This window comes from Mustelus asterias, chromosome 25, assembly GCF_964213995.1.
Source record: "Mustelus asterias chromosome 25, sMusAst1.hap1.1, whole genome shotgun sequence".
Lineage (NCBI taxonomy): Eukaryota > Metazoa > Chordata > Chondrichthyes > Carcharhiniformes > Triakidae > Mustelus > Mustelus asterias.
The window spans coordinates 3,222,594-3,244,738 of record NC_135825.1 but is presented as its reverse complement, the minus strand read 5'-3'; the positions used below and the strand labels follow the sequence as shown (position 1 = coordinate 3,244,738).

The 22,145-nt window shown below is 46.2% G+C and overlaps 1 protein-coding gene and 1 pseudogene across 6 annotated transcripts in view; one reads left to right on the top strand and one right to left on the bottom strand.

Annotated features, from left to right (window-relative positions):
- The window catches only part of LOC144511754 (membrane-associated guanylate kinase, WW and PDZ domain-containing protein 3-like), a 123,566-nt gene that overhangs the window by 97,761 nt on the left and 3,660 nt on the right, over positions 1-22,145 (top strand). For 2 of the 6 annotated variants that reach the window (XM_078241996.1, XM_078241994.1), the window contains 10 exons: positions 2,423-2,454; positions 7,519-7,681; positions 9,141-9,232; positions 12,254-12,446; positions 13,390-13,599; positions 17,714-17,899; positions 19,317-19,425; positions 19,828-19,981; positions 21,359-21,502; positions 21,923-22,104. In XM_078241996.1, coding sequence (XP_078098122.1) covers positions 2,423-2,454; positions 7,519-7,681; positions 9,141-9,232; positions 12,254-12,446; positions 13,390-13,599; positions 17,714-17,899; positions 19,317-19,425; positions 19,828-19,981; positions 21,359-21,502; positions 21,923-22,084 — 1,445 coding nt within the window. In that variant the 3' untranslated portion in view covers positions 22,085-22,104. Of the gene's footprint in view, positions 1-2,422; positions 2,455-7,518; positions 7,682-9,140; positions 9,233-12,253; positions 12,447-13,389; positions 13,600-17,713; positions 17,900-19,316; positions 19,426-19,827; positions 19,982-21,358; positions 21,552-21,922; positions 22,105-22,145 lie in introns of all 6 variants that reach the window. The other 4 variants (XM_078241997.1, XM_078241995.1, XM_078241993.1 and 1 more) reach the window with 3 other exon arrangements.
- Positions 11,294-11,499, bottom strand: LOC144479333 (U2 spliceosomal RNA; annotated as a pseudogene).

Here is a 22,145-nt window from a genome sequence, read left to right as displayed (position 1 = left end):
TTATCCAAGATTGATGAGAATGTGGATTCCGTCACTGCAGGAAGAAGTTGAGACAGTGTATATAGATTAATTTAAGGGGAAGCTGGATGAGCCGAGGAGGATGGGGTAGAAGGTTTTGCTGTTCACATTTGATTTATTATTGTCACATGTATTAACATACAGTGAAAAGTATTGTTTCTTGCGCGCTATACAGACAAAGCATACTGTTCATAGAAGGAAACGAGAGAATGCAGAATGTAGTGTTACAATCATAGTAGAGAAAGATCAACTTAATGTGAGGTAGGTCTATTCAAAAGTCTGACGGCAGCAGGGAAGAAGCTGTTCTTGAGTCGGTTGGTACGTGGTCTCAGACTTTTGAATCTTTTTCCTGATGGAAGAAGGTGGAAGAGAGAATGTCCGGGGTGCGTGGGGTCCTTAATTATGCTGGCTGTTTTGAAGGGTGGGAGGAGGCTTGGGTGGAGCATGAACACCAGTTTCTGTGCTGTGAAATCTACATAACTGCAATCGGAGCTCAGAGCAAATATCAGTTTTTCCACTTCCATTATATTGCAAATTTGACCTTTTCAACCAGCACTTGTGTCTGAAAAGGGAGAATGTCTTGGAGCCCAGTGAAGTTCACAGCATTGAATGAAGTAATGTCGGTTGTGTTGGGAGGGTGGAGCTCTGAATTAAAATGCAAATTTTCCTTCAAACCCTGAACTATACACCGATTCCACTGTGTAAAGCACCTGTGTTAGTGTGTTGCTAACAGCTCTGCTGCATAGAGCTAAGATAAAGGCAAAATACTGCGGATGCTGGAACCTGAAACCAAACCAGAGAATGCTGGAAAATCTCAGCAGGTCTGACAGCATCTGTGGAGAGAGAATAGAGCCAACGTTTCATGTCTGGTTGACCCTTCGTCAGATGCTGTCAGAACTGCTGAGATTTTACAGCATTGTCTGTTGTTGCTGCATAGAACTGAATTCAGATTAGAATCACAGAGTTTACAGCACAGGAAGAGGCCCGTGGTGCCTGCATCTGCCAAAAAACACTGAAGTAAATAGGCCATTCCCATCCACTCTATCCAGGCCCTTCACCATTCTGTACATCTCAATCAAATCTCCCCTTGGCCTCCTCTGCTCCATGCAGGCTAACCCCAGCCTACCCAATCTTTCCAAACCTGGCAACATCCCCGTCAGTCTCCTCTGGGTGTCCTTGTGCAGGAATCTCAAGGAGTTGGTTTGCAGGTGCAGCAGGTAATTAAGAAGGCAAATGGAATTTTGTCCTTCATTGCTAGAGGGATGGAGTTTAAAAACAGCGAGGTTATGTTGCAGCTGTATAAGATGCTAGTGAGGCCACACCTGGAGTACTGTGCACAGTTTTGGTCTCCTTACTTGAGAAAGGACATACTGGCACTGGAGGGAGTGCAGAGGAGGTTCAGTAGGTTAATTCTGGAGTTGAGCGGGTTGGCTTATGAGGAGAGACTGATTAGACTGGGGCTATACTCGTTGGAATTCAGAAGAATGAAGGGAGATCTTCTAGAAACATATAAGATTATGAAGGGAATAGATAAAATAGAAGCAGGGAAGTTGTTTCCACTGGCGGGTGAAACTAGAACCAGGGGGCATAGCCTCAAAATAAGGGGAAGCAGATTTAGGACTGAGTTGAGGAGGAACTTCTTCACACAAAGGGTTGTGAATCTGTGGAATTCCCTACCCAGTGAAGCAATTGAGGCTACCTCATTGAATGTTTTTAAAGCAAGGATAGATAAATTTTTGAGCAGTAAAGAAATTAAGGGTTATGGTGAGCAGGCGGGTAAGTGGAGCTGAGTCCATAAAAAGATCAGCCATGATCTTATTGAATGGCAGAACAGGCTCGAGGGGCCAGATGGCCTACTCCTGCTCCTAGTTCTTATGTTCTAATGTACCCTCTCGAATGCAATGACATCCCTTCTGTAATGAGGTGACCAGAACTACACACAGTACTCGGGTTGTGGGCTAACTAATATTTGAAGTAATTCTAGCATAACCTTGCAGCTCTTGTATTCCATGCCTCGGCTAATAAAGGAAAGGATTTCATTTGCCTTAACAACCTTATCGGACTTGATCTGCTACCTTCAGGGATCTGCGGACATGCACTCCAAGGTTCCTCACATGCTCTACGCTTCTTGGCATTCCCCCATTTATCGTGTATTCCTTTGCCTTGTTTAACCTCCCTAACTCCATCACCTCACACTTTTATGAGCAGAATTTTATTTGGCACTGTTCTGCCCACCTGACCAGATTATGGAGATGGGTTTCTTAACACTGATACCTGGGAGCCTGGTCCTGCTGTCTGGACCTACTTTTATGTTCCCTGTCTCACATTCATCCTTCCCCAGCATCCACTCCATTTCCTCTTTCCTGGATGGTAATGAATTTTCTATTTTTTTTTTTCCTTACAGGTCCTTCCTCACCGGCTAAAGTTATAAAAACTGTAAGTTTTCCTTTCCTTTTACGAACACTGGGTGGGAGACCAGGGGTTCTTTGTTCCTTCCAGTAGGAATAACTGGACTGCTATAGTGCAGTTCTGGGTGCACGGTGTCCCACAATCTAATCAAAACCTTTCGCAAATGTGAATGTAAAGTGTTAGCAAAGTTGTGTATTTTAACACTGGCTGAAAGTGATTCTTGTCCCTCAGTTAGAAGGTTGTGAGTTCAAGTCCCACTCCTTAAGTTGAGAATTAAATATAAACCGGGAATCAGCCAAGGATCCATGGGGTGAAACTGAGAAAACAAATTTAGGATTGATCTTGGGCAGTTTCACATCAGGCAGTGACCAATCAGGGAAATTTCACAGTAATTTCATTGCAGTGTTAATGTAAGCCTTACATGTGACTAATAAATAAAGTTTTTTTAAAAATCGGTGCTTGGGGACCAAATGTTCACAGTTTGGATGTGGAGACCAAGTATGGTGGTCCAAGGGGTGGCACAGTGGTTAGCACTGCACGGTGTCCCACAATCTGGCTGCCTCACAGCGTCAGGGAGCCAGGTTCGATTCCTGGCTTGGGTCACTATCTGTGTGGAGTTTGCACATTCTCCCCGTGTCTGCGTGGGTTTCCTCCAGGTGCTCCAGTTTCCTCCCACAGTCTAAAAGACGTGCTGGTTAGGTACATTGACCCGAAGAGGCGCCAGAGTGTGGCGACTAGGGAAATTTCACAGTAACTTCATCGCAGGGTTAATGTAAGCCTTACTTGTGACTAATCAATTAACTTTAACACACGAGTTAGATTTGGGTAGCTCAATGGAGGCAAAAACCATGGAACCATTCCATTTACGGTGGGACACTAGGACACTACATCTTTCTAAACAGATGATGCCGGTGGTAGGGGAATGAATGTGATAACAGGACACTTGGAAAATAATGGTAGAATTGGATATGGATTTATGAAAGGGAGATCATGTTTGACAAACCTGCTGATAAGGGGATGTGATGTATTTGGATTTTCCGAAGGCTTTTGATAAGGTCCCACACCGGAGGTTAATATGCAAAATTGGAGCACATGAGATTGGGGCTTATATATTGGCATTGATTGAGAACTGGTTCATGGACAGAAAACAGCAGGAATAAATGGGTCATTCTCAGGTTGGCAGGCTGTGACCCAGTGGAGTATTGCAAGAATCAGTGCTTGGGCCCCAAATATTCACAGCTTGGATGTGGGGACCCAGTGTATGTTGTTCCAAGCTCCAAGTTTGCTGATGAGACAAAACTAGGTGGGAATGGGAGTTGTGAGAAAGATGCAAAACGGCTTCAAAAGGAATTGGGCAAACTGAGTGAGTGGACAAGAACATGGTGTATAATGTGAAAAAATGTAGCTATCCACTTTGGTAGGAAAAACAGAAATGCAGAGTATTTTTTTCATAGAATCCTACAGTGCAGAAGGAGGTCATTTCATAGAATCATGGAAACCCTACAGTACAGAAAGAGGCCATTCGGCCCATCGAGTCTGCACCGACCACAATCCCACCCAGGCCCTACGCCCATATCCCTACATATTTACCCACTAATCCCTCTAACCTACGCATCTCAGGACACTAAGGGCAATTATTAGCATGGCCAATCAACCTAACCCGCACATCTTTGGACTGTTTGGCCCATCGAGTCTGCACCGACCACAATCCCACCCAGACTCCATCCCCACAACCCCATGTATTTACCCTAGCTAGTCCCCCTGATACTAAGGGCGATTTAGCATGGCTAATCAACCTAACCTGCACATCTTTGGACTGTGGGAGGAAACCGGAACACCTGGAGGAGACCCATGCAGACATGGGAAGAATGTGCAAACTCCACACACACTGACTCGAGGTCGGAATTGAACCCGGGTCCCTGGTGCTATGAGGCAGCAGTGCTAACCACTGTGCCACCCATAAATGGTTTTAAATGGTGAGAGATTGGGAAGTGTTGATGTCAAAAGGAACCTGGGTGTCCTTGTTCATGAGTCACTGAAAGCTGACATCTAGGTGCAGCAAGCAATTAGGAAGGCAAATGGTATGTTGGCCTTAGTGCAAAAGGATTGAAATACAGGAGTAAAGATGTCTCGTTGCAACTGTATATGATCCTGATGTGACTGCACCTGAAGAATTGCGTACAGCGTTGGTCTCAACTAAGAGAGGAGGATATATTTATTGAGCGAGTGCAGTGAAGGTTCACGAAACTAATTACTGGGATGGTGGAATTATCCTTTGAGGAGAGATTGAGAAGACTCTCTGGAGTTTAGAAGTTAAGAGGTCATCTCATTGAATTGTACATAATTCTTGCAGCGCTCGACACGCATGGGGTGGGGAGCAGAGAGCATCAAGAACCGGTGGACGCAGTCTCAGAATAAAGTAGGCCATTTAGGGCTGAGATGAGGCAAATCTTTGAATTGTCCACCCCAGAGAGCTGTGGAGACTCAGTCATTGACTATGTTCAACACACAGATTGATAAATTCCTAGATCGTAATGATATCAGGGGATGTGGGGATAGCGCAGGAAAATGGGGTTGAGGTAGAAGATCAGCTATCATCTCGTTGAATGATGGAGCAGGCATGAAGGGCTGAATGGCCTCCTGCTATTTTCTAAGGGCTGAATTGGTTGGATCATCTTTATATCTGGCATGTACAGGAGAAGAGATTTTATTCTTAACCTAACTAGATTTTAAACCCGGATTCCCAGGATGCCAATTGAGTACTTTGGACCGGTAATGAGCTAAAAGCTTACAATTACTCAGAAACCAAGTACTGCAGTTGCTGGAAATCTGCAATGGAAAGATTCTGCCTCTATGGTGAGAGTGTGTTAATATATTAGATCGATGAACTTTGTCAGAATTAACGGAGCAGGAAGAGAACAGGGGAAGGTACCTGTGCTAGGGCAAGAGGGGTGACTGAACGGATGCTGGTGCAAGGTAAAATCAGGATGGTAATGGAACAAGAAACAAAATGTGGATCCAGAAGGGGGGTAAATTAAAATTTAACTTTAGTCACAAGTAGGCTTACGTTAACACTGCAATGAAGTTACTGTGAAAATCCCCTAGTCGCCACACTCTGGCGCCTGTTCGGGTACACTGAGGGAGAATTTAGCATGGCCAGTGCACCTAACCAGCACATCTTTCGGACTGTGGAAGGAAGCTGGAGCACCCGGAGGAAACCCACGCAGACACGGGGAGAATGTGCAAACTCCACACAGACAGTGACAGTGTTAGGGAACTTGGGGAAATAAATAGTGATGTCTTGAGTGTACATATTACAGAGGAGGTGGTCATGGAAGTCTTAAAGCACATCAAGGTAGATAAATCCCCGGGATCTGATAGTGTATCCCAGGACATTGTGGGAGGCTAGGGAGGAAATTGTGGGTCCCCTAGCCGAGATATTTGAATCATCGATAGTCATGGGTGAGGTGCCTGAAGATTGGAGAGTGGCAAATGTTGTGCCTTTGTTTAAAAAGGGCTGCAGGGAAAAGCCTGAGAACTACAGGCCAGTGAGCCTCACATCTGTGGTGGGTAAATTGTTGGAAGGTATTTTGAGAGACAGGATCTACAGGCATTTAGAGATGCAAGGACTGATTAGGGACAGACAGCATGGCTTTGTGAGTGGAAAATCATGTCTCACAAATTTGATTTGAGTTTTTTTGAAGGAGTAACCAAGAAGGTAGATGAGGGCAGTGCAGTTGATGATGTCTACATGGATTTAGCAAGGCCTTTAACAAGGTACCGCATGTTAGATTGTTGCATAAGGTTAAATCTCTCAGGATCCAGGGTGAGGTATCTAAATGGATACAAAATTGGCTTCTTGACAGAAGCCAGAGGATGGTTGTAGAGGGTTGTTTTTCAAACTGGAGGCCTGTGACCAGCGGTGTGCCTCAGGGATCGGTGCTGGGTCCACTGTTATTTGTCATTTTATATTAATGATTTGGATGAGACTATAGGAGGCATACAGGAGTTGGGACGTCTTGTTGAAGTTGTACAAGACATTGGTAAGGCCACACTTGGAATACTGTGTGCAATTCTGGTCACCCTATTATAGAAAGGATATTATTAAACTAGAAAGAGTGCAGAAAAGATTTACTAGGATGCTACCAGGACTTGATGGATTGAGTTATAAGGAGAGGCTGGATGGACTGGGACTTTTTTCTCTGGACCATAGGAGGCTGAGGGGTGATCTTATAGAGGTCTATAAAATAATGAGGGGCATAGATAAGGTAGATAGTCAACATCTTTTCCCAAATGTAGGGGAGTCTAAAACTAGAGGGCATAGGTTTAAGGTGAGAGGGGAGAGATACAAAAGGGTCCAGAGGGGCAATTTTTTCACAGGGTGGTGAGTGTCTGGAACAAGCTGCCAGAGGTGGTGGTAGAGGCAGGTACAATTTTATCTTTTAAAAAGCATTTAGATAGTTACGTGGGTAAGATGTGTATAGAGGGATATGGGCCAAACGTGGGCAATTGGGATTAGCTTAGGGGTTTTTTTAAAAAAAAGGGCGGCATGGACAGGTTGGGTCAAAGTGCCTGTTTCCATGCTGTAAACCTCTGACTGAGTGACCCAAGCAGGGAAGCGAACCCAGGTCCCTGGCGCTGTGAGGCAGCAGTGCTAACCACTGTGCGGTCACTGCTGAATAAGAGAAGGACAGGGAATCATTGAAAAGCTGTCAAAAACAAGACTCCCATGGCTTGGGAATAGATGGTTTTGGATCACGGGGAACACTCTACCTGAAAAGGTGGTGGGAGTGAATCCAGAAATAATTGTCAAAGGGAGTTGGGCAGGTAATTGAGGTTGAAGTGTCAGAGGTTGCAAACAAAAAGCCACTCAGTATTGTCTGCTCTTTCCAAGGGTTAGCACGGGCCTGACTGACCAAATGGCCGCCTCCTGCACTGTAAGATTGTGTCAGGTGGGGAGACCCCAGGATGGGCACTTATAATTACTATCTGGTGTTAATGCTTTCTACTTTGTTCCCTTGTATTTTGTTAAATTTTAATATTTCTTCCTCTCTTTCCCCCCCCCCCCCCCCCCCCGACTTTTTTTTCTAGGCTTTAGAGCAAGAGGATAGTCAAGCAAGCTCTCAGAATCTCTCCCCCAGCATCCCCATTCCTCAACCCATGCCCTTCCCTCCGAATGCTGTGAGACCCTCCTCCCCCAAACGTGACCCAACTGAGGTGTACGTACAATCCAAGACTATATTCGACAACAAACGTAAGTGAAGTGTGGAGACACTGAGCTAAATAGTAAATGTGGTGATGTTGGAAATCCTTCACGGCTCAACATGAATGTCACCCGGGAGGATGTGATGGGAGTTTGTACTGTTCACTGTTTATGAATGGACCTGGCTGCAGGGGGTTGCAAATGGACATTTACAGCATCTCGTGTTAAGAAGCAGCAAGGTATAACTGAACACTGGGATTGAAATGGGATCGTGCATGTGTATGAGGGTTAGCTAGAATGTTGCTCACTTTATCTCGCGTTTATTGCCCTAATTGCCGTGAGAAAGTGAGTCGTGGTCTTCCTCCTTGAGATCATTGTTACAAGTTGGTCACTTTCCAAGGCATTAAAACTCAGGCATATGTGGCCATGGCCCTAATGAACTCGGTTTAGGAGTGACAGGTTCTTCTCTCCCCACCGCCCCCCCCCCCCCCTCCCACCTCTCCCCAAGATGTAGATGAATCAGTTTATGACAATCCAGCAGTTTTCATGGTTTTTTAACTGGTGTCAATCCACCAGATTTATTTCAATTCGATTTCACAGCTTGATTTGGTGTGTGATTTGAACTTACAGTTGCTAGTTCAGCATCAGAGTCGTTAGGGTGCTGTGCCCAATAACTCCAGGTTACAGGGGTTCACCGACTGGATGGCCTGTCTGATTTATCTTGCTACATTTTTAGAATGTGTTCTCCCAGTAACACTGCCTTTGCCCTGCTACGCAGACTCAGGAAAGTTCCAGCCTTTGCTCACAGGTGGCGCTGAGCTCTCCCATCTAACAGAGAGCCGGCGGTTTGCTGCAATTGATCCGAATACCCACAGGGATAAGAGAAGAGGACATCAGTTAAGAGTGTCTGATCACAAGCCATTGACTGATGACGGTGTCAAAAAAATGCTGACACTACCATCCAGGGTCGATATTTGGACAACTGATGTGTCTACATAGTCAAGAAAGAAAGTAAAAAAGAGAGGGGGAGGGTTGGAGAAAGTAATCAGAGTTAATCAGCAAACTCTCTCACTTATTGATCACCTCTGCTAAACCCAGTTAAATTTTAAATGGGCCTTTCCCTCGCTGTTGTGTCCCTGATCTCAGGGATTTGAGCATAATTAGAGGTCAGTGTCACACAGCACGCTGCCTGGTTATCCTGTGGGCCTGTGTGACAGATACCAAGGCAGCAGCCTGCGACTTGAGGACTGAGCAGGTTGCAGCCTAAAGCTGAGCATAGCCTTACCGTTCAGTCTGTATCTGGAAGTGCTGGAGCAGATTGTTTCTGATCTCTGAATCCTGGCTGTAATCCAGGCAGCACTGTCTATCGTTCTGTACCGTATCCTAGCAAATAGGTTCCAGGAGACAAATAGAAATTTTTGGTTGGCCGTGCGATGTGAATATCGATTGCTTTGCCCTTCGCCTGGCCACTGCATCATTCTGACCCTCTTCCCTGTTTATTGTCCTTTAGCCCTGAATACGAAGGACATTGACATCTTTCTGCGTAAGCTGGAGAGTGGGTTTGGATTCAGAGTCCTGGGTGGAGATGGGCGGGACACACCTGTAAGTTCTCTCCAACTCTTGAGCCCTCACCTTGATTTCATGTTGCTTTGGTGCAGACTCTTGTTAATGATGATGGTGAGGTGTTGGGGGGGGGGGGGGGGGTGTGTGTTGGATATCGAGCGGACAACTAGAACCAGGGGGCACACTGAAGGGATGATCCTTTAAAACAGAGATGAGGAGGAATTTCTTCAGCCAGAGAGTGGTGAATCTGTGGAACTCTTTGCCGCAGAAGGCTGTGGAAGCCGGGTCATTGAGTGTCTTTAAGACAAACATAGATAGCTTTTTGATTAATAAGGGGATCAGGTATTATGGGGAAAAGGCAGGAGAAGGGGGATGAGAAAAATATCAGCTATAATTGAATGGCAGTGGAGACTCGATGGGCCGAGTGGCCTAATTCTGCCCCTATGTCTTATGGTCTTGCTGCGTTGCTGCTGCATTGAGGTGATCCTGCTTGTGGAAGTAAATGTAAAATGTAGCTGTGCTGCTGTGATCACCCAGTGTGTGTGATTCAAAAGAACATTAGAAATGTGAGCAGGGACCATATGGCCTGTTGTGCCTACCCGACCGTCCGTCCGCCCCCCCATCCCCCATCCCCGCCCCGCCCCCCCCCCCCCCCCCCCTCATCTCTCTCGGCCTGAAATATATTCAACAATGGAGCATTCACAACCTTCTCGGGCAGAGAATTCCAACGATTCACAACCCTTTGAGTGAAGAAACCTCTCCACGTCTCAGTCCTAAATGATCGGGCCCTCCTTCTGAGATTATGTCTCTGTGGTATAGATTCCCTGCGGCAAGACTTATTTACTCCAATCCCCTGCAATAAAGGCCAATGTACCATTTGTCGTGCTTCTTGCTGTACCTGAGTGCGAACTTTGTGTTCCTTCATAAGTACACTGTGTCTCTGAACATTAATATTTACAAATTTCACACCTTTTTAAAAAATATTCTGCTTTTCCATTCCTATGAGTAGAATGACTAATCTCCGTTATGACACCTTGTTGCCAACTCACTTAGTCTGTCTATCTCTTTGCAGTCTCCACATGTTCTTGCAGTTTATATTCCCACCTGGCTGTGTATTGTTAGCCAGCTTCATAGAATTATAAGACTTAGCAGCGGCAGGAGGCCATTCAGTCCAAGAGGTCTTCTCTACCATTCAATAAGATCATGACTGATCAGATTGTGGCCTCAACGCCACTCCTCATCTCCATCACAAATGAGAGAACTTTTAGATTCCTCCTTGAGGGGAAACATCCTCTCAGGATCTATCCTGTCAAGTCCTCTCAATGTTTCAGCAAGATCACCTCTCATTCTTCTAAATTCCAATGATGGGTTTAGACTCAACCTTTCCTCATAATAGGACAACCCCTTCATCCCAGGTATCAGTGCAGTGAACCTTCCCTGAACTGCTTCCAATGTAAGCATATCCTCCCTTGAGTAAGGGGATCCAAACGGTACTCAGTGCTCTAGGTGCAGTACTCACCATGGTTAAGCGCAAAATACTGCTGATGCTGGAATCTGCAACGAAAACAGAAAAATGCTGGAAAATCTCAGCATTTCTGACAGCATCTGTGGAGAGTGAATAGAGCCAACGTTACGGGTCCAGATGACCCTTTGTCAGAGCTGAGAGGAAAGAGAGCAGGGTAGGCAGGGGGTGGTGGAATTGGACGAAGGGAATGTAAATGAGCTTACAGAAGGCTGAGAAGGTGTTGAAAGTGTCCGTGAAGTGATCAGAATGTGCGAATGGCAAAACAAAGGTACAGCTTGGTTAAGGACTGACTGGGAAATGTGGCAGTTGGCCTGAAGGAGTCATGATGTGGAGATGCCAGCGTTGGACTGGGGTGAACACAGTAAGAGTTTTAACAACACCAGGTTATTTGCTACCAAATAAACCTGTTGGACTTTAACTTGGTGTTGTTAAAACTCTTTTTTTTTTATACTTTCCCAATTCAATCAAATCAAATCCAATTCAGAGTCCCAACAAGTTGAGACATTTCAGATCCAGGCTGACAAGACAGGGCGAGCGACCAAACCACCCTGTCCTGGGCCTGATCTACATGAGCCAAGCTGATTGGAGAAGGGGGAGGTTCCTCCTCCAAGACTTGAGCTCATTTGCATCTTAGCCAAAAGGCCGAGATGCCGCTTAAAAAAATTGCTTCATATGAAACATATGAAGCCTCAGCGTAACCTAATGACCTCGACCAAGTGCGGCCGACCATGGGCTGCCGACCATACTACACTTGATCTTAGCCAAAAGGCCGAGAAGCGATGTTGTTAAAACTCCGACTGAAGAAGGAGGGCAGGGTGGGGAGACTCTATGGTTGCAGTATGACTTCCCTACTTTTATGTTCTCTCCCCCCCCCCCCCCATCCTTTACATTAAAGACCAGCATTCCATTTGTTGTCTGAATTTAAATGACTCGATAATGGCCGACTGTCGCAGTGAGGTGTCAGGAAACACCTCTTCAGACGGAGGGCAGTGGGAATCTGGAATTCCCTCCCCCTCAAAGCTGGGGGTCAGTTGAAAACTTCAAAACTGAGATTGATGGATTTTATTGGGTAAGGATATTGGGAATTAAGGAATCTAGATATTCAGACAGTGTGAGATGCAGGTTAGCAACCCACTTAAGAGACAGGTGTAGCTCAAGGAGCCTCAGTGACCACCTCCTGTTCCGATGTGTTAGTCAGTGGATGCAATAGTTAGTCAATTGTTGCATTAGTCACTTTATGTAACCTGTAAGTTCACCCAGTGATAACAGCTACAGGGAAAGGATTGCGTGATTTAAGTGAGAGAGTAGCAGACACAAGGGACTAGACTTGAAGGCACTGCGTGACTGTTACTGTTGTAATCAGTTCCCTGTGTTGATGTGGGTTAAAGAATATCACAGCGCAGTCTGTTCAAACCCATCCGTCTTTAATAATAAATATCCCTCACCAAGGTTTGTCGTTGTGATGGAAATGTTGCAAATCGTGTGGAATTGGGGCTAAAATGACCGCTTATTCCTCCCCCCCTCTCCCATATCAGGTTCTGATTGGAGCGATCATCCCACTGGGGGCTGCTGAGCGAGACGGCCGGCTTCGTGTGGCTGACGAGCTGGTTTGTGTTGATGGCGTCTCCGTCAAAGGCCGGTCTCACCGCTTCGTGTTGGACCTGATGCAAAATGCGACTCGAAATGGCCAGGTGTTGCTCTCGGTGAGGAGGAAGGCCCTGCCGACCGGTGAGTGTGACAGCTCGCCACGGCAGGTGGCCATGACCTGTTCAAACCCACACACACTCTGAGAGAGGAAGATGTCCCTGTTTTGATACTCAACTGAGGCTTTCATTCTGCAGAATGAGTCTCTCTTAAACTAAACTTTTCGTGACTTCAGTCCTACATAATGAAATGCTTACTTACGCTTTAGAGTGATTACATACAGCTCAGAGGAGTCCTTTTGGTCCATTGCAACTGTGATGTGGAGATGCTGGCGTTGGACTGGGGTGGGCACAGTAAGAAGTCTCACAACACCAGGTTAAAGTCCAACAGGTTTATTTGGTATGACGAGCTTTCAGAGCGCTGCTCCTTCATCAGGTGAGACTTTAACCTGGTGTTGTGAGGCGTCTTACATTGCAACTGTGCCAGCCCTTAAGACAATCCGCCTGGTCCCACTCCCCGTGCACTCACCGTTACTGCTTTAATTTAATAGTCATTATAGTCTGCTGAATTCCCCTCCTGTCTCACATCATCCCAACTTGAAACATTTCACTTGTTTCCTCACTGCCACTGGGTCAAACCTTTGGAACTCTCTCCCTAACAGAACCTCCGAAGTCTGATTCGTCACCTCCTTTACAATTTGGGTGGGGAGGTGGGGAATTAGAGATGCAGATTTGATAGTTTTTGAAAGGGATTTGGATAAATACTAGAATGGGATGTGATTGCTGGGTTTTGGAGGAAAGCACAGCAGAGGTGGAATACTCTTTCAAAGAGTCAACATGTTCTATTCTCTACTGTACAATCCTAGAAAATGTTGATGTCCGTGTCTTGAAAACAAATGATAGAAATAAAATGCTTTTCATCTGCATTTGTTCTCATCATGTTTGTGAGGGTGTGGGCAGGATCCACACTCCCTGTCTCCAGGTGATGAGTCTGTCCTCTAAGTAACTCTCCTGTTTTCCTACAATAGAGGACCAGCGTGACACTGGCCAAGAGGAGACTTCTGAAGCTGCGGAGAATGGTTCCTCTGGGCTAAATCACACGGATCTCATGAATAAACCACCGCAGCCTGTTAACACAGCCGAGTCCACGCAGTCATACGACATTGTCCTGCAGCGGAAAGAGACTGAGGGATTTGGCTTTGTCATCATCACCTCGAAGAACAGGCCGCCCACTGTGGGTGAGTAAATCAGTGGGTGCAGTGGGAAATGGGCTATTGGTGTAACACGGGCTGAGATGGATCAGCTCAGAGCAAATGTGATTCTAGATTCACCAGTGAGGGTAAACAGTTTCTGTGTCTACCCTGTAAAGCTTCATCATTTTGAATGTTTCAATGATGTTCTCATTCTTGTGTATGCCAATGACTATAAACACAATTTACTCTGCTTCTATCAAAAAATAACCCCTCATTCGAGTGAACCTTTGCTGTAGTGCCTCCAATGGAAGCACATCCTTCCTTAAATATGGAGACCAGTGTTGTGCACAGTATTTCCGGTGCGGGTCTCACTAAAGTCCCGTACAATTGTAGCAGGATGACTTTATTCTTACACTCCAATCCCCTTGCAATAAAGACCAACATTTTTAAAAACTCATTTTATAGGATGTGGGTATTGGTGGTTCGGTCAGCATTTATTGCCCTTCCCTAATTGCCCTTGAATTAGTCATTTGCCTTCCTAATTTTCTGTACCAGCCTGTTAACGCTTTGTTCCTTGTACCCAATATATCCAAGCCTCTCTGAATATTTCAATGTTTTGCATTTATATTTGTATGATCACAGCAACTAACCTCAGACTTCCCTGCATTATACACCATCTGCCACGTGGTACCCACTCACTTGACCTGTCTATCTCTCTTTGTTGCCTATTTGTGTCCTCACAGATGACCATCTAGCTTTTTTTCATCAGCTAACTTTGATATATTGCTCCCAATCTCTTTAGCTGATAAATAGCTGAGGCCACAGCACAGAACCTTGCAGTATTCCACTAGGCACAACCTGCCACATTGAACATTCCCCCCCTGCTCCCTCCCCCATTTATTCCTTCATTTTCCTTCCTGCCTATTAACCAATCCCCTCTCCATGCTAATATATAGCTCAACTCCATTAGCCCTTGTGTATTCATTATTTTGTGTCGTATCTTATCGAATGCCTTTTTGAAATCTAAGTGTACTATATCTACAGGTTCCCTTTCATCTACCCTACTATTTACCTCCTCAGAAAACTCTCAATTTGTCAAACAGGATTTCCCTTTCATAAAGCCCTTTCACGTTGCCTTGTTCTAATCATACTTGCTTTTCCAAGTGTATTGTTAAGATTTGCTTAATAAAAGATTCCAACTCTTTCCCAGTGCCTGATTTCAGTCTAACTGGCCTGTAGTTCTCTGTTTTCTCTTTCTTCTTCCTTTCTCAAATAATGGTGTCATATTTGCTAGCTTCCAGAACCTAGGGAATTTTAGAAAAGCGTAGATGTGGAGATAGTGAAGACACTCGCTTTTCAAAATCCTAAGATATAGGCCATTGGGTCCTGGGGATTTGTCAGATTTTAGTCTCTTGGGTTTCTTCAATACTTTTTCTCTGCTAGTATTAATTACCTTAATTTTCTCAGTTTTATTAGCCCCCAGGTTACCCTCTATTTCTGGGATATAACTTGTGCCTTTACTATGATTTATGGGTTTATCATTCACTTCTGGCAGTTTCTGGCTTCCTGGTTAGTTTCTAAATTGAGTATTGATGCCCGCATTATTAGAGGCTAGGTTAACATCTGAGTTACAGTTGATAAAGGACACTGAGGAGAGGGGTTACTGAGTGCCAGTGTGAGAGAGCTGATAGAACAACAACTTCTTTCCATATAGCACCTTTGACATAATGAAACATTCAAAAATCACAGGAGCTTAGACAACACAAGGAGTGTTGGGGAGAGTTTCAGAACAAAGAGATCTAGGGGTACAGGTTCATAGCTCATTGAAAGTGGAGTCACAGGTGGACAGAGTGGTGAAGAAGGCATTCGGCATGCTTGGTTTCATTGGTCAGAACATCGAATACAGGAGTTGGGATGTCTTGTTGAAGTTGTACAAGACATTGGTAAGGCCACACTTGGAATACTGTGTACAGTTCTGGTCACCCTATTATAGAAAGGATATTATTAAATTAGAGTGCAGAAGAGATTTACTAGGATGCTACCAGGACTTGATGGTTTGAGTTGTAAGGAGAGGCTGAATAGACTGGGACTTTTTTCTCTGGAGCGTAGGGGGGGTGATCTTATAGAGGTCTATAAAATAATGGGGGACATAGATCAGCTAGATAGTCGATATCTTTTCCCAAAGGTAGGGGAGTCTAAAACTAGAGGGCATAGGTTTAAGGGGAGAGATACAAAAGTGTCCAGAGGGTTTTTTTCACAGAGGGTGTGAGTGTCTGGAACAAGCTGCCAGAGGTAGTAGTACAGGCGGGTACAATTTTGTCTTTGAAAAAGCATTTAGAGTTACATGGGTAAGATGGGTATCGAGGGATATGGGCCAAACTTGGGCAATTGGGACTAGCTTAGGGGTTTAAATAAAAAGGGCGGCATGGACAAGTTGGGCAAAAGGGCCTGTTTCCATGCTGTAAACCTCTATGACTCTATGACAAGGAGGCCAGATGACCAAAAGCTTGGTCCAAGTGTTTGGTTTTAAGGGTTGTCTTGGAGGGGAAACCGAGATGGGGGTGTGTAGGGAGGAAATTTCAGATGTTGTGGCCAAGGCAATTGAAGGCACGGCCAGCAATGGTGGATCGATTATAATTGGGAATGTACAAGAGGCCGGAATTGGAGGAGCACAGATGTGCTGGAGGAGTTGTGGGATTGAGGATTGCAGAGATAGGAAGGGCAAGAGCATGGAGGGATTTGAAAACGAAGATGTGATTTTTTTTTTCATATGGAGGCATGGCCAGTCTGAGAGCAAAAGAAGGTCACTAACCACTGGGGTGATAGGTGAATGGGACGTGCTGTGAGTTAAGTAAGATATGGGCGGCAGAGTTTTGGCTGACCCCAGGTTTATGGGGGATAGTATGTGGCACACCAGCAAAGGAGTGTTGGAATAGTTGAGCCGAGAGGTAATGAAAGCTTCAGTGAGGGCCAAATTAGCATCAGTAGAGATACACTCAGTCACGTTGGCCTGTTTAGATTGTCAGTTGTGTTGAGAACCACCAAACCTCACAATGAATTCTGTTCAATTTTAACTATTTTAGTTTGGGTTTTGTGAACGGCTTCTGATTACTTTCAGAATTATTCATTCCTTTACTCTGTGCTTTGTTTGTTACTAGTTCACTCCCGGCCTTTATCCACTGAGGTTTCTATTTGCAGATTGGAAAATTAGGAAACTCATTTTCTCGGGGATAACTTATTTCAAGTCACCCACCCCTTGTTGAGATGGTAAAGACCACGAAAAGCTGAGGGGTAAAACAATTCTAAAAGGAGGGTTGGGGCAAGGAGGTCCCTCCCTGAGGAACAATCTGGCATGATGTGAAAACGGAGAACATAGGAGCAGGAGAAGGCCATTTGGCCCTTTGAGTCTGCTCCACGATTCATTATAATCAAACTCAAAAGCCTGATCCCGCCTCCCCCCCCATATCCTTTGATCCCTTTGCCCCAAGAGCTATATCTAACTCCTTGAAAATATACAACGTTTTGGCCCCAACTGCTCCCTGTGGCGGTGAATTCCATAGGCTGACCAGAAGAAATTTCTCCTTATCTCTGTCCTAAACGTTTTACTCCATATCTTGAGACTATGAAAAAGAGGAGACCATTCAGCCCCTTGAACCTGTTCCACAATTCAGTTAGATTATGTGTGGGGGGGGGGGGGGTCAATGGAGTGTGCGTACGTGTGTGTCCTGGCATCACTTCTGACCAGCCTATCTCTAACTGTAATGTTTTGCTCCCTTTTTCTGGACTCTTCATCAGATTTCTCTCCTCCGACCCGTTTATCAAATCCTTTAATCATCTTCAACATCTCAATTAGATCATCCATTAATATTCAAAGGGTCACAAGCCTAGTCTGCACACACTGTCCTCCAGAGTTTGGAATCTATCATTCTGGTGAATCTGAGTATCCTCTCCAAAGGCAAAAATATCCTTACTGAGGTGTGGTGCCCAGGACTGAACAGTTGGATCTTCGCAGTTGTAGTATAACTACATGGCATAAAGTCCAACATTCCATCAGCCATTTCAACCATTTTTGTACCTGTCCACTAGTGTTGAATGATTCCTGTACTTGGACTCCTGCATCTGTGTTGAATCCCATTAACCCTTTCTTGTTTCCCCATAGCGGTGCCACATAAAATTGGTCGCATCATTGAGGGGAGCCCAGCTGATCGCTGTGGGAAGCTGAAGGTGACGGATCGTATCTCAGCAGTCAATGGTCAGTCCATTGTTCAGATGCCTCATCACGACATTGTCCAGCTGATCAAGGACGCGGGTCAGACAGTCACTCTCACAGTCACTCCCGAGGAAGGTACACAACAGAAAACACCACAACGCGTTTCACTCGGGACCCGCTGTGATCATCCTGGCTTGTGCGAGGGAAAACTTTGAGAACTGCAGCTAAAGTGTGAATCCCAGGTTTTGGCTAATTGCAGATATCGCTTGTTGCTCATATTCACACATCTCGGGTTCTGATTTAGGAGTTATCCACTGGAACACCAAGTACAGTTCCTTTCCCAAACCTTTAGGCTCCATGTAGAATCATAGAATCCCTACAGTGCAGAAGGAGGCCATTCAGCCCATCGGGCCTGCACAGACAACAATCCCACCTATGTCCTATCACCGTAACCCCACATATTCACCCTACTAATCCCCCTGACACTAAGGAGCAATTCAGCATGGCCAATCGTCCTAACCCCCACATTTTGTGACTGTGGGAGGAAACCGGAGCACCCGGAGGAAACCCACGGGGAGAATGTGCAAACTCCACACAGACAGTGACCCAAGTCAGGAATTGAACCCGGGTCCCTGGCGCTGTGAAGCAGCAGTGCTAACCACTGTGCCACCGTGCTGCCCTGGTAATTGAAACTGGGCACATCAATGGGTGGAAAAATGCTCTGAAACAGAGTCATAAACACTCGATGTTAATTCTGTTTCTTTCCACAGTTGGTGCCAGACCTGCTGAATTTTTCTAGCACTTTCTGTTTTTGTTTCCGATTTGCAGCATCTGCAGTATTTTGCTTTTGGCTGGATAATAGGGGGGGGGGGGGGGGGGGGGTGGTTAGGGTTGGATTGTCAATTCAGTTCTTCCAAAAAAATCACTTCCGTTAAGATTTTAGCTTTTTGCACAAACTGTCAAGGCAAGGGAACGTTGCTTCAACATGTTTTAAATATCTGAAGCTGTAAAGAACTTGAAATCGGTTAATAAACCCTGGAGAACAACTTGTAACACTTGGGGCTGGATTCCCGGGTCTGATTGGAACTGCTATCTGGCCAGGTTTGTGCGTTTATCAAGTTCACTGTGATGGGAAAAAACTCTCCCATTGTACCTCGGACCCAGTGGCTGTTTCGGTCATTGCCCAGGATTGGGAGGCATGGGCTGCGTGTGGCCTGTAACTCTCACTGTGGTTCTGCCAACTTCAACCTGTTAAAGAGGTCACTGAGGCATCGCGACCCCCACAGTCTACACGCTGTTGCTTCCAAAGCGAGCTTTTTACTGTGCTCCTCGAGGTTTGAGGGACCTTGGTGCTGGGGGGAGGGGGGGAGAGCCACCTTGGTGCCGTGGGGGTGGGGGGGGTACCTTGGTGCTGGGGGGCTGAAACACTATTTCAGACACTCAGGAGCTCAATCATGGAGCACTGAGTCTCTGATAGAATCCCACTCATAATCGGAGCGCCATGTGATGGATGAGTTCTGTCTTTTAACTTGTTTCTTTTCTTTTCTTTGAGATGTGACTGGCCCCCCGTCAGGAGACAGCTCGGCGCGACAGAGCCCAGCCCTGCAGCACAAACCCATTGGTCGGACCCCAGCATTGAGTGTTCCATTGGCTGAAAACAGGTGAGAGCGTGCTGCTGTGGGGGTGCCTGGACTGGGGGCGGGGAGTGGCCGGTGTGGGGGGAGGAGCAGGAGGGGGGAGGGGGGGTGGAGTGGCCGGTGCAGGGGAGGGGGGCGGAATGGATGGTGCATGGGATGGGGGGGGAATGGATGGTGCATGGGATGGGGGAACTGCCAGTTTTGGGGGTGGGGTGATATTGGTGGGAGAAAGGGACCTGGACACCATTTTATTGGAACAGGAGTTGGGTAAACAAGGTGAGGCCTGGGTATTGGTGGATACTGCAATCAGCCAGCCTTCTGCATTGAATGCTTTGGTAGTGAATTGCTCCTTGTGACTGGGGCAGAGGGGGAGCGGGGAGTTGGGCCGATGGGCAACAGAACTCACGTAAGCTTTCTGTTTAACAGCAAGACGGATGGAGATGAACGGGACAGTGGGCAGTCTCCGGTTTGTGATTATGCAAAACCACCACCGTCTGATTATAGACAGCCTCCATCTGAACAGTACCTTCAGCCAGCTCCAGACAGAGAGACGTGGACTGCAGGCAGCAGACTCTCCCAGGTATACGGAAACTGGCTTTCTCAGTGTGATAAGTCAGCAGCAGTGGGTTCAAGTTCCTTCTGCCCTTACTCGGTCCGTGTCCCTCTATTCCATCCCTATTCATGGACCCATCCAGATGCCTCTTAAAATGTTGCTAATGTGCCTGCTTCCACCACCACCACCTCCTCTGGCAGCGCGTTCCAGGCACCCACCACTCTCTGCATGAAAACTTCCCCCACACATCTCCCTTAAACTTTCCCCCTCTCACCTTGAACCTGTGCCCCCTTGTAATTGACACTTACACCTTGGGGGGGGAAAAGCCTCTGACTATCCACCCTGTCTATGCCCCCCTCTATTTTGTAAACCTCCATCAGGTCTCCCCTCAGCCTCAGAATATTCCAACCTAAAAATCCTGTTTCCTTCTGTGAGGGATTCTTCAATAAAATGATCCAGAAAAAGATGCAGAAGCAATGAAGTTACATTAACTTTTGATAAATGTCTGGTTAGGCCAGAGCTGGAGTATTGTGTTCGATTCTGTGCCCAACACTTTAGGAATGATGTCGTGGTCTTGGAGAAGGTGTGGGAAGAGATTTATTTGGATGGTGTGAGGGATAAGGCGAGAAATTGTTGTTTCCCTTAGAGCAGTGAAGGGGAGATTTAGGAGAGGTGTTCAAAGTTGTGAATGGATTTGATAGTGAATGAAAAGGAACTGTTTCCACTTGTGGGAGGGTTGCTAAGCAGAGCAAACAGATTGAGGGAATTGGCACAAAAATATTTACATGCAGGGAGTTGTGATCAGGAATGTGCCACAGATGGTGTTGGAAAATGCAGTGATAGTTTTCAACAGGGAATTGGATAATTGCTTATCGGGAAAAATATGTTGAAGGATTGAGAAAAGAGCAGAGGCAGTGGGACTTTCAAAAGGTAGCACCGGCATAGTGGGCCGAATGGATGTCTCCTGGCCTCTGATTCTTAAACATGACGATCTTAGGAAGTGCTCCGGTAGCGCAGTAGCTTTTTACTGGAATATTCCAGAGAGCATTGAGTTTAAAACCCACCGTAGCGATCTGAGAATTTAATTTCAGTATAAAAGTATTTTTCCAAATCCCGATTATTAAGGTGACTGTTTGGCTGTTGGATCGCAAAATCCCAACTGATTCGCTAATCTCTGGGGAAGGAAGTGTGCTGTCCTTGATTTGTAACTGATCTCTGTGGCAGCCGAGCGAGCGGGGTATCCAAGGCTGGGCCAGTGACACCCAGATCCCCCAAATAAATAAGCAGCAAGTCTCTTGAGTGAGCTCCAGTTTGCCTCCCAGTGAATTGTTGGGTGTTCTGGGATTTCATGATCTTTGTTTTTCTTTCTCTCTCTCTCCACCCTTTGTGCGTGTTTCCAAACAGACCCCTGATTGCTTCTCTGTGGAACTGGAGAGGGGTCCCCGAGGGTTTGGCTTCAGTGTTCGTGGAGGCAAGGAGTACAGCATGGGCCTCTTCATTCTACGCCTGGCAGAAGGGGGCCCTGCATTACTCGACGGCAGAATCCATGTAAGTGTCCCATATTTAAAGCAAAGCCCCGTCGGGTATGGAGGAGGCTGTGTTTACGGCAGTGGCACTTTCTGGTGGGTGTCACATCGAGTATTAAGGTTCTGATTTCAGCGATGTTACCATGGGATGGGAGAGAGCAGGTCGTATGTTACCTGGAAGAGAGCTGCTGCCTCTCCCCTCACGAGCAGAGATGGGGCCAGTGTGGGGAGACACTCGGGAGGTGTGAACAAGATTGTCACTAAAGTGTGCAAAGTGATGGAAATCTCATTTTGGATTGGCGGGAGCAGCAAGTTCACCGCACAGCTCACCCCAAAGTCCCGCATTTTCCTCGCTGATCTCGTATTGAGCAGCCCCGCGTTTCCCCCTCCCCCAGCCTGCCTGAGACGTGATTTATTATTTTCTGTCCTCCTTCTCCTGCAGGTTGGTGACCAGATTGTTGAAATTAACGGAGAATCTACTCAAGGGATCACGCATAAACGAGCAATCGAGTTGATTCAGGCTGGAGGGAGGAGAGCGCATCTTGTTCTGAAGCCAGGCATAGGTCAGGTGCCTGACTTTGGTGGGTTTCCTTACGAGTCTTAATTTTACAGACCAAATGGACTGTAATGTGTAAAGTGATGGGGAGGGTGAGGGAGGTAGGGAG